At 38.0% G+C, this 12,403-nt stretch overlaps 1 protein-coding gene across 1 annotated transcript; it reads left to right on the top strand.

Moving 5' to 3' along the window:
* Positions 1 to 797: 797 nt before the first annotated feature.
* Positions 798 to 8,754, top strand: Ptgs2 (prostaglandin-endoperoxide synthase 2). The gene is made up of 10 exons (XM_042674410.1): positions 798 to 858; positions 1,628 to 1,744; positions 1,865 to 2,008; positions 2,714 to 2,857; positions 3,175 to 3,356; positions 4,117 to 4,200; positions 4,325 to 4,571; positions 4,863 to 5,149; positions 5,629 to 5,776; positions 5,934 to 8,754. Exons 1-10 carry the CDS (start codon positions 807 to 809, stop codon positions 6,341 to 6,343), a joined length of 1,815 nt encoding a protein of 604 aa, XP_042530344.1. The 5' UTR covers positions 798 to 806; the 3' UTR covers positions 6,344 to 8,754.
* The last annotated feature ends 3,649 nt before the right edge of the window (positions 8,755 to 12,403 follow it).

Here is a 12,403-nt window from a genome sequence, read left to right as displayed (position 1 = left end):
AGAAAAAAGCTGCCTCTGCGTGACCTGTGATTTTCTGGGTATCAGGAGGACCCGGGAAGGGAGGCAGAGTAAGAGGGCTCCCGTGTCCTGGGATTTCAGGGTTCCTAGATTGGGAATTTGGAGAGATAAGGAGATCGGATCTATCAGGGAAGCCCGCAGTGCCTTTTCCCCTTTGCCCTCCTTGGAGTGCCCAAGCCAAGTTCAGATCTCGGACTAAGACAGGAAAAGAAAGGAATTGCTCAAAGTTAGACGCGGGGGGGGGGGGGGGTGGTGGTTGGGGGCCTGTGGAAGGGGGGACGGGCAGGGAGGAGGGAGGACTCAGGAGCTTCGGGAAGAGAGGGGGGAAGTGGGGAGATTGGAAGAGCTGACCTGGGAACAATTCGCCTTGCACCCACCTTGGGGCAGCCGAGGGCAACTTCCAGGGCTTTCTGCTTTGCTCAACTGCGTGAGTAAAAAGCTTCCTGCCCCCACTCCAGCTTACGCAATGTGTTTCGAGCCGTGGGGGGGGGGGGGGGAGGAAAAAAAGAAAAAGAAAAACCCGTGTGTGGGGGGGCGGGGGGGCGGGTAAGAGAGGCGGGAAGAGAGGCATGTCATCACGTAGGCTTGGTTTTGCGCATAAAAGGAAGGTTCTCTTCCCAGGGCCTTCAGTTGTCAAACTCCGAGCAGTTCACGTCAGGAGCACGCCCAGGAACTCCCGCTGCGCCTTCTCCGGTTCTCCAGCGCGCAGCCCGCCGCCGCCCGCGCCGCCTCTGCCCGCCCTGCGCCCCGCCCTGCGCCCCAGCGCCCTTCGCCCGCCGCCTGCCAGGATGCTGCTTCGAGTGCTGGTGCTCAGCGCGGCTCTGGCGCTCTGCAGCGCAGGTGAGTTCCCCTCCGCGGTGCCCCGGACTCCCCGGGCTCCACTCCTCCGGGCTGAGCGCGCTCACCTGCCGGGCAGTCCACCCCAGCGCTCCCCGCTGCTTCCCCCGAGGCGGCCTTACAGAGATTGCACTCCTTGAAGGTTTGGCCCCCAGTTGCCAAACGTAACTCCTGGCTCGTGGACCACTGACCACTGGCCACTCATGGGCAGAGGCAGCCAGCGTTGTCAGTCGCTGTCCGGTGGTCGTGGTGATGATAGACAGGGCTGATCAGTATGTGGGAAATGTCTGTGTGTGATGCCTTTAGTACAGAGTGTCATGGTTTTAAATCCCCAAGGAGTTCATTCCTGTCCTAGCACAAGAAAAAAAAAATTTTAAGTAAACTATTTCGTTACGATTACTTTTTGCCTTAAATTTTAACTATTGGGTTAGACCCATCCGTTTTAATTACGAAAGTGCTACTTACTTGAGATTCTTTTTTTTTTTAAATGCTGATTTGAACAACTAAGAGGTGGGTTGGGGGGAGGGGAATTAATGTGAATGTCAGGTTGAATATTCTGTTACCTGTATTTAGAAAAGGAGGTTAACATTTTTATATTATAAGCATCATTTTTTTGGAGGCAGGTTAAAAAAAAAAGTTCTTCCTCCACGACTGTCTGCAAATTTCTCGAATCCGTTCTTGTAAGGTTGACCCATAGACAGTCAAATGATTAAACGTTGAAGTCGGGATGAGGAGTCAGGTGATTCACAGGCTGTCCTTACTGTTATTGTAGCAAATCCTTGCTGTTCCAACCCATGTCAAAACCGAGGCGAGTGTATGAGTGTAGGATTCGACCAGTATTCCTGCGACTGTACAAGAACGGGATTCTACGGTGAAAACTGCACAACACGTAAGTCATTCTGGGGGTTTCCTCATTGGAAAGGAGGCTACATAGAATTTCCATTTTATTCATTTGCCTCGAATAAGAAGCCCTGTTAATGTCTCCCCTCTTTTTCCTCTCTTTGTACAGCTGAATTTCTGACAAGAATAAAATTACTTCTAAAGCCTACTCCAAACACTGTGCACTACATACTTACCCATTTCAAGGGAGTCTGGAACATTATCAATAACATTCCTTTCCTGAGAAATTCAATTATGAAATACGTTTTGACATGTAAGTACAAATCGCTAAGATTTTTCAGCTTCTTTTTTAATACCAAACATTACTTAACTTAATCAAAACATATATTTCTAGTCTTCAGAATGACTTTGAATAGACATTTGTAGTTTGCCTTCTATCTCAAAAGCCCAAAATATTGGCATTTGTCCCATGTCCTTTGGTTAGCTCTGCCTCATAGAAATCTGTCCAGATCCTTCACGCAGCCAACCTTCACTGATCTAGGCTCTTTGTGAACAAAATGTGGACCCTTGCTTATTCAGTGTTCATGCGCCACAGAATCCTTCCAAAAATATAGTGCCCATTAATTAAATGTTTAATTTGGATTTGACTCAGCAAAATCTTAAATCTGTATAATTCTGAACTAAGAAAAACACAGACTGTGGGAACATAATATCCTTGTGTTCTACCACTTGAACCATGCTTCCTGCTTGGTTCTGGCTAATTGTAAATAAAATTCTCTTGTGTTTGTCTGTCCCTGCTGGATTCAAACCAAGATCCTCAGATCTCAGCCTGCTGAGTAGCTAGGATTACAGGCAGGAGCCACCAGTGCCAGGTTAAGTGTAGTCATTTTAAATCAGAGTATCTTTGTTAGAATTAATCTCCTTGCCATATTCTGCATTTTATAATAAAAGTGTTTTTATTTTAAGACTGACTTGTTATACTTAGGGTACTAACAAATTCTTTCCTTAAAACTTTCAGCCAGATCACATTTGATTGACAGTCCACCAACTTACAATGTGGATTATGGCTACAAAAGCTGGGAAGCCTTCTCTAACCTCTCCTACTATACCAGAGCCCTTCCTCCTGTAGCTGATGACTGCCCAACTCCCATGGGTGTGAAAGGTAAGCAAGAGGAATAAGTAGACTTGTTAATCAGCAAGACTTGGATTGTAACCTGGAAAAATTCGAGTTTGAAGTACCATTTATTAACACCAATGTAGTTTTTTTGTTTGTTTGTTTTTGTCTATACTAGTCATAGCCTTTTTAAAGATCTTAATCTATATAAACAGTTACATCAGAGTAACTGGGTCCTAAACTAATAGGCCGAATTAAAGTCCTAAAGTGTATTACTGCTAACGTGGGCAAAATTACTTAATACAAATGTGCTCTGCATTATCTTTGGACTTCCATTTACCTTATTTTCTCATTACTTTTTTCAGGAAAGAAGGAGCTCCCTGATTCAAAAGAGCTTCTGGAGAAAGTTCTTCTGAGAAGAAAGTTTATCCCTGATCCTCAAGGCACTAACATGATGTTTGCATTCTTTGCCCAACACTTCACCCATCAGTTTTTCAAGACAGATCAAAAACGAGGACCTGCTTTTACCAAAGGACTGGGCCATGGGGTAAGATAGAATCATGAAATGCTAATATTTTTTGCCATACCATATTATTCATCTTTATTTTTAATGGCATTTCTACAAAAAAGCTTAATAAAGCTTTTGATTTTTAACTTGCTGCTTTAGTAAAACGCACACATACATATATATTCTCATACATGGGTACAACACACAGAGATACAGGTATTTTGTTTGTGATTTTCCTTGTGTTTTCAGTTAAAAGTTAGGCATTCCAAGATTCTATGTCTTCTAAGACATTTTTGTGCCATGACTAGGAGTTATAAACAGTATAAAGGAAGATACCTGCAGTATTATTATCCTTTGGATCTCACTAACATGACTTCAATTGATAATTATATTTTGCTTAATTTTATATGAATAATTATCCTTCTTTTTGTGGTGCTTGGGATTTAACTCAGAGAGAGCCTTACACATGCTAGGCAAGGGCTCTCTTAGTGAGCTACATCCCAGCCTTCATTTTCAAAACCACTTTTTAGACATATATGACTATAATGAAGTAGTCATATATTTACATTTCCGATAGAATACACTTTACAAAATAGCCATATATAGTCTTGTAGTTCTGTAGTCTTGTAGTTCTGATGAATAAGCGGAGATTTAGTATTTAGTGGCCCAAAAAAACCATTTGTTTTATTGAATATGAAAAGTTTTAAAGACAAATCAAAATTTACTGGTGGATTATATGAGACCCTTTATGTAAGATTGTTCATCAGCAACAAATGGACATTTTTCCATCCTTTTCTAGGTGGATTTGAATCATATTTATGGTGAAACTCTGGACAGGCAGCACAAGCTGCGCCTTTTCAAGGATGGAAAAATGAAATACCAGGTAGGTTGCCTGTGACTATTAAGAATTAGTCATGGTTCACCATGTACATCTATATTTTAACATCACCCATGATAAATTTTTAACCCTTCATTATTAATATTGTTTGTTGTCATTTTTTTTTTAGGTAATAGATGGAGAGATGTATCCCCCCACAGTCAAAGATACTCAGGTGGAGATGATCTACCCACCTCATACCCCTGAGCACCTGCAGTTTGCTGTGGGGCAGGAGATCTTCGGTCTGGTGCCTGGTCTGATGATGTATGCCACCATCTGGCTTCGAGAACACAACCGAGTGTGTGATGTGCTTAAACAAGAGCATCCAGAGTGGGATGATGAGCGCTTGTTCCAGACTACCAGGCTAATTCTCATAGGTGAGCAAGAAGAGACAAACAGCTAAGGAAAACAAAAACATCTCTTCTGCAAAGAAGGCTAATAACCAAGCTGTGGCTTTCACTATATTTGCAATCAGAGCACATTATGAATGGGAACTCATGCCCTCTTACTTGAGTCCATGAGCACAAGCAGACTGAATTATTTTTTTTTATATTGAAGGGGGTGGGAAATCAAAGTGAGAGCATAATAAAGTAACCAAATTACATTTCACTTGCTTACCAGTTTGTGATTGGAACACTAAGGTGTTTTATCTCTCTTTTGTGCAATAGGAGAAACAATTAAGATAGTGATTGAAGATTATGTACAGCACCTGAGTGGCTATCACTTCAAATTGAAGTTTGACCCAGAACTGCTTTTCAACCAACAATTCCAGTACCAAAACCGTATTGCTGCTGAATTTAACACCCTCTACCACTGGCATCCTCTGCTGCCTGACACCTTTCAAATTGATGACCAGGAGTACAACTTTAAACAGTTTCTCTACAACAATTCCATACTAATAGAGCATGGCCTTACTCAGTTTGTTGAATCCTTCACCAAGCAAAATGCTGGCCGGGTAAGCACTGGTACTTAAAAAGTCAAAAGAAATGGCAGTAACTTGAGAATTTCTTCTGTCCCAGAAATTATTTCTCTTAGATACTAAAAGAATAACCATTTATTTTACTAGTAAATCATTTTCTCGAAATAAGAAACCTGAAAGATTATTTTTGAAAAGCCTGACATGTTAGTGCCCAGTTGGTAAACAATCTGTAGCTGTACCTTAAAAAAATAGATATTTTGAAAAGTTTTCAGGCGTTTTCCAGATTGTGGAAATAAATATTTCAAGCCTGACTATCTGTTTGATCTTTATCATTTGGAAAGACAAAGTAGTTCTAGTGTTCCATCTTAAGTTTAGCTCCTACTGAAATGTATACAGGGGTCTTTGTAAGAAATCCTTTAAGCCCCTTCTCTACCTTGTGCTAAAGAAGGCTTGTAAAGCAGAAGAAATAAATACGCCCCAAAGCCCTGTTTTACAATTGCATTCATTCCCCACAGGTTGCCGGTGGCAGGAATGTTCCTCTTGCTGTACAGATGGTCGCCAAGGCTTCCATTGATCAGAGCAGACAGATGAAATACCAGTCTCTTAATGAGTACCGGAAACGCTTTTCACTGAAGCCCTACGCATCATTTGAAGAACTTACAGGTGAGAAGCACTTTCTAAACTTCCTCACAGAATCAAGGGTCAAATGGAAGCAACAAACGGAAAGAAAAGTCAATGAAGGGAGTGAATGTTTTCCTCCCTCTGTGAATTCTTACCTTGCTCTTGTATTCTTACATTGCTCTTGTCTTCACCTCTGCAGGAGAGAAGGAAATGGCTGCCGAATTGGAAGCCCTGTATGGTGACATTGACGCTATGGAGTTGTACCCTGCCCTGCTGGTAGAAAAGCCTCGTCCAGAGGCTATATTTGGGGAAACCATGGTAGAACTTGGAGCACCATTCTCCTTGAAAGGACTTATGGGTAATCCTATCTGCTCACCTCAGTACTGGAAACCGAGCACTTTTGGTGGAGAAGTAGGTTTTAAAATCATCAACACTGCCTCCATCCAGTCCCTCATCTGTAATAACGTCAAGGACTGTCCCTTTACTTCATTTAATGTTCAGAATCCACCCCATGCCAAAACAGCCACCATCAATGCGAGTGCTTCCCACTCCAGACTAGATGACATCAACCCCACAGTGCTATTCAAAGGACGCTCCACGGAACTATAGAAGGCTACTGATCATATTTATTTATTTATATGAACAACTACTTTTAACTTAATTATTTAATAATATTTATACTCAGTGCCTTATGTTACCTTAATATCTGTCACAGGAAGGAGCACTGATGTTTTTTTTTTCAGAGCAAGAAAGATACATGTCAAGATTCCTGTGTTACGTTTTTCTTTACTTGAATTTCCATGTTTAGTATGGTTTGATAAGGATAAAAGCAAAGATGTTTGGAAACTTAAATGCTGTTACATGATGACAAAATATTTGTCATTATTTACAACCTACCTATCATGATATGTTAGATGAAATTAAGGGGTTGTGGGAGGAGAAAGAAATTTGGGACATTTACCTGTCATCAAAAAAGCAAACAGTTAAGGGTACAAGTACATTTTTTAAATCTATATTTAAATCATACTCTACTATAATTTCATGGTTTTGTTAAAGGAGCCTTGAAATAATAATATGGAATTTCTAAATTTATAGGGTAGTAACACATTTGAAAGTTTATTTTATTTCCCAGACTAAAGTAAGTAAGCTTGTACCCACATTGATAAAAGGAACTATTATAAATAGTATAGATACTATAATTGCTGCTTTAAATACAGTGTGAGAGATTTTGTTTTTTCACCAAGAGTGAAAATCTATTCAATGTGACTGTTACAACTTCTTTTTAAAATCAAAATGCTAGTGCATAAATGTAGTGAAGCCATTGAAGTCTTATTTCAGAGTGAAAACATTTTCCATAAGGAGATTCCACAATTTGTGCACATGAATAGTAACAAGTAAAATCTATAACATCAAAAGATTTTATGTTAGAAATAATGTGTAACCAGAATTCTAAATTGAAGTTCAAATTTGGGTATAAGCTTTAGAAGACTTTCCTATCTTTGAGTTCAGACCTAGAACTCAATTGGTTTTGTAATGAAGTTAATAAATTGAACATACATATTTTCCCAGCTTATTTGCTATACAATATGATTTAGCAGTCCATATCAGAGGGCAAAAAGTAGCAGTGGCCTCATAGAAAGCTTCTTCAAAATGTTTAAGTCTCTTTCACACTGGAATCTCTTAATAAGCCAGTTCAATATGTGCATCTGAATCAATCCTAATCACTTGCATTGCTGCTCCTTTGATTTAAAAGAAGCTTTGTTTTGATTAATGTGCTTTTTTCATTTTGGTTTCCTGATTTTGAGGTCAGAGATCTTCAATCTTTACATTGTATTTATATTTCTTACTTGAACTTTTACCCATTTTCAGGAAAGCTTCAGCTCAGGACTCCTCTTAAAAGGAATAAAAGAAAAAAATAAGACCTTTTCTTAAAAAATAGTATTCACTTATTTTAAATGAAAGACATAAACAGTTTATTTATAATTTTGACTATTTGTACCCAAGGATCATACAAACAGGCGAAGAATTGTTAAGGCACTCCCAACAGGAAGAAAGTTACATTTCTGTTCTAATGAATTCCTTTTTTATTTAAGAACCCAAATCAGTCAGTGAATCATTCTGGGTAATAATAAAACAGAAAATAATAACTGATGATAGATTTCTACATCTCATTGTCAGCTGACATTTTATGGTACTGTATTCTACATAATTATTTATTAAGGATTATTATTTATGTTTAATTAAGTATCTTTGTATATAAACTGTATTTAAACCTACAATCATTGATTTTTTTGTTCATGTCAAAATCAATATTTTTTGTGATTACCTCTCTGAATTTTGTAACCTATAAAAATTAAATTAAGACTGATGGATAAAATGTAAGGAATCTAACTTTGGTAGATTGAGATATTTAAGGTCAGAATTCATTTCCTTGATATTTATTTATACATCAATCACAGAGGACAATGTCTGATTAACTTAAACATGCCCTAAATAGTGACCTGTTATATATTTTTGAAGGCCCTATTAATTACTCATTAACTCATTCAAACACGATCTACTGAAAAAATACTCTGTACAAATACTATGGGATTTGACATTTTCAAATCAAGCATTGATTATGAACAACAAAATTTATGTAAATAATTGAAAGCATAATGTCAAATAAGTTTTTAGAAAAGAAACAACTCAGGAAAATTTTTCTTTAAGATTTTGTGTTTTGAAGACATAAGGTTAAGAACTAGTCAACATTAGAAAAGGTTGTATAGAAGAGTGTTAGGTGTCACATATTTGTTTTTTGTTTTCTGTTGGTCTTGGAAAAACAAAACAACTTGATTGTTACAAGACCATCCTGCTGACTGAACCTGGTACTCAGGTTGTGTGTGAATATTTCGATGCCTCAGACAAATATGTATTTAAATTACCTTATGTAAAATAGAAGTCTTGAAACAAATGCCTGATTATTTTTATACTATTTAAGTATTGAAAAGTCTTCTGAAAATAAAATTTGTCTGTTTCTATATATCTTTGTCCTTGATTTCTCTGAAACGTGTCCCTAAAAATAAATCATGACATTTGTTCTCCTATATATTGAAAGGTAAACTAGGGACTAAGGATGTTGCTCAGAGGTAAAGTGCTTGCCTGGCTGGCTCAAGCAAGCTCTGTTTTCTACCCAACATTGCAAAGCATGGCTTTGGCCATGCTGGTTCAGCCCTCCATTTCCCCTTAATTAAATGGCTCAGCCCTCACTGAAAAAGGGCTGAGAATACATGCTACAGGAAGATTGCAAGAGGCTTGTTTCCATTGCTCCATTTAAAAGAGAAAACATCATAAAAGGCAAGCAATAAGATAAATGTAACTAAGGAGGTACAAAATTTTGAAAAAGAAGTTTTTAAAAAGGAAGAGATCGTACTAAGTTGGGCAAATCTTTGATACTTTGCACTTTGACTTCTTAACTTTTGACACTCTTGGTTATTTCACTATTTACATGAACCACATATTTTACATGTTGCCTGGGCTTTCTGTTCTTCATTTCAGAAATGCCTTCAACCTTCTACCATATTTCCTACAGTTAAGTCTCATCATCAGTTACCTCCAAAACCTGAATTTCAATCATGTTCCTTAGCAACACTTTTAGCTTACCTATCTTAGTACTCACAGTATGACATATGAATACTCATCAATTTTAAGGAGCTCACTATCCATCAACCTTATCATTTCAATATTATTACCCTTTTGGTATTTATTTCCTTCCTTATACATCTAGTTCATATTCCATTGGTCTCATACCCATTTATACAGCATCCCCCACCCCCACCCCTGCACACAATCGATACAATTTGCTTTAATTACAAACCCATTCTCCTATGATGCTCCTAACCAGATTTCTCAATAGCATTCATCTAGCTAGCTAGCTAGCTAGTTAGTTTGCTCTATGGTGACTTGAACTCAGAACTAGGCTCGCTATGTAAATGCTCTGCCACTTGTGTTTCCAGAACCAACTTCAAATCATCAACTGAAATTATCCAGTGGCTTCCTCCTGTACAATGAACAAATATCAGCTTCTTATTCTGGCCTATAAGGATCCCAACAATCCATCTTCTGGATACCTATTTCATCTCAGCTACTTTGAGTCATTACTTGTCTTAATTCATTTTCGTGTTGTTGTTGCTAAAACAGAAGGTCTGAGACTGGGTAATTTTAGCTCTGGAAGCTGAGAAGTTCACAACTATGGTGTTGTCCTCTAACTTCCAGTGAATCAGAAGGGCAAGTAGGTTCATACAAATAGAGGGATGGGATATCTAACTAACTCATGGTAGAGGGCACGACATGAATCCCTCCATAATGCTGGAACCTTCATGATGAAGAACCTCTTTAAGGCCCTGCAACCTTGCAGCACTGTTATACTGGCAATCAAGCCTCCACAAGTGTTTGGATAAAGACAAACCATGTCCAAACTATAGAACCTCCTTGTTCCTTATACTTGTTACATTACCTTTCTTGTGATTTGCTAATGAGCAATAGTTCTAAAGTGTTCTATTTAGAATACCTTTGCTTAAATTTTTGATACAGTTGTACCCTAACCATTCAGATACCAACTCAATTGGAGGGCAGCTCTCCAAAGAAACCTCTACCAACTGCCCAAACTAAAGCAAGTGCTAAGGCCCTACCATCCTCTTGTATAATTTTCAAAGCATTTCTTTCTATGTGACTCTATCTTGTTTTGTGTTTACTATCCATGTCTCCCTCTCTGAGATTTCATGTCTGGATAATTCACTGCTTCCAGAACAGTGTGTGACATTTAAGTCTCTAAAAAATGTATTTTTACTGAATAGGAATTGCCTTCCTAAAAGAAACAAAACACACTATATGCCAGTGGCTCATGCTTGTAATCTTAGCTACTTAGAAGACAAGAATCTCAGCACAAAGCCAGTCCAGGCAAGAGAGTCCAGAAGACTCTTATTTGCAACTAACTACCAAAAAGTCAGAAAATGGAGAAGTGGCTCAAAGTGAAAGAGCACTAGTCTAGACCATAAAAGTTCAGGGATAGCACTCATGCCCTGAGGTCAAGCCCCAGGACCAACAACAACAAAAAGAATGAAAGAAAAGAAAGAATGAAAACATGTGACCTTTTTTTTCTTTTTTTAACCCTCAGCTTCTTTGGGCTTTAGTTATTTTTTCTCTCTCTCTTTTAAATTTTTTATTGTAAAGATGCTGTTCAGAGGGTTTACAGTTACAAGAGTAAGGCCATGAGAACATTACTTGTGGATCATTGTTACCCCTTCCCTTCCTTGTTGTGTCCCATTATCCCTTCCCTCCCCCTCCTCCCACACTCCTCTCCACCCTCCTCCCACACTCCTCTCCTCCACCCTCCTCCTCCCTGGCTGCCCAGAGTTGTAAAGATTTTTCCAATATACTGTCCTGTCGATATCTCTGAAAAACATGTGATCTTTACTGAAGAAAAAGTATGAGCTGGAAAGCGTAGATATTTGCTCTAAGAAAAGTTTTTACTATAAATAAAAATTGTCATATGTATGCATTTCTTTGCTACTGATACTATTAACAAACTACCACAAAATTAACTAGCTAAAATTATTATCTCAAGTCTTGGAGGTTAGAAGTCAGAAATAGGCCATATGAACTAAAATTAAGGTGTTAAGGAAATCTGTCCCTTGCCTTTTTCAGTATCTCAATACTCCCTTCAGTCCTTAGTTTGTGGTTCCTTTCTCCTTTTCATAGTTAGCAGGCTAATATTTTCCAATGTCTCTGACTCTTATTTGCCATGTATCAGGACTCTCCTAATAACCTTAGGCTTATGCAGATAATCCTGGAAAATTTCCCCTTCTCCATATCCTTAATTTCTTCACATTTAGAAATTCCTCCTTGCCAGTGTATTCACCTACTCTAGAGGTTAAGACAGGAATATATCTGGACAGCCGTTATTTTACTTAACATATAATACAATTATTTGCAGTAGTGTCCATTACCTTAGAATGCCACCTTGGAAATCCATCTTTGTAAACATTTATATTCATGTAAACACCTGTACATCAAGGTTCATAGAAGTTTTATTCATTAGAACTGAAAAGTGAAAACAAAACAAAGATCCTTCAGTATGATGAAATGACTAAACAGATAATTTCAAATTGTGGTACATTAATATCCTGGAATACAATGCATGAGAGAGGGAGAAAAAAGAGAGAGAAAGCAAAGTATGGAAGATAAAAATAATTATTGTTTAATACATGTAACTTGGATGGAACTAAAGGAATTCATGTAAAAATACTAAGTGAAAAAAGCCAGTATTTAAAATTACAGACTTACAAATCCATTTATACAACATTCTTGAAGTAAAGGGGTCAAGAAAATATTAGTGTTGTCAGATTAGTTATTATAATAATTTAGTAGCTACAAAGGAGTAGCATGAGGAGTATGTTGATTGATCAGTCTATGTCTTCATTGAGGTGATAGTTACACTAAATTACATGTACAATATCTTGGTATAGAGCTCTACAAACAAAGACATTTATAAATGTAAGGTCAAAGTAAACTGTGAATTGTGAAAGATTCATTTCATAGTGTTGATATTATACTACAATTATGCAATATGTTAGTACTGGAAGAAGTGTTATGAGATTTGTATGGTTACTCCCTACTTATGCTTTTTGA

The sequence above is a fragment of the Dipodomys spectabilis genome, unplaced genomic scaffold, assembly GCF_019054845.1.
Source record: "Dipodomys spectabilis isolate Male_0828 unplaced genomic scaffold, ASM1905484v1 ptg000019l, whole genome shotgun sequence".
NCBI lineage: Eukaryota > Metazoa > Chordata > Mammalia > Rodentia > Heteromyidae > Dipodomys > Dipodomys spectabilis.
Note: the sequence above shows the minus strand (reverse complement) of the source record. Positions and strands in the feature narration are given on the sequence as shown.

Bases quoted from the DNA above. Each gene is read 5' to 3' on its own strand.
- Ptgs2 (XM_042674410.1), top strand. From the start codon at position 807: ATGCTGCTTCGAGTGCTGGTGCTCAGCGCGGCTCTGGCGCTCTGCAGC. The intron at 2,858-3,174 runs GTAAGCAAGAGG...TACTTTTTTCAG, and splicing joins AACTCCCATGGGTGTGAAAG to GAAAGAAGGAGCTCCCTGAT. The intron at 4,572-4,862 runs GTGAGCAAGAAG...TTTGTGCAATAG, and splicing joins TACCAGGCTAATTCTCATAG to GAGAAACAATTAAGATAGTG.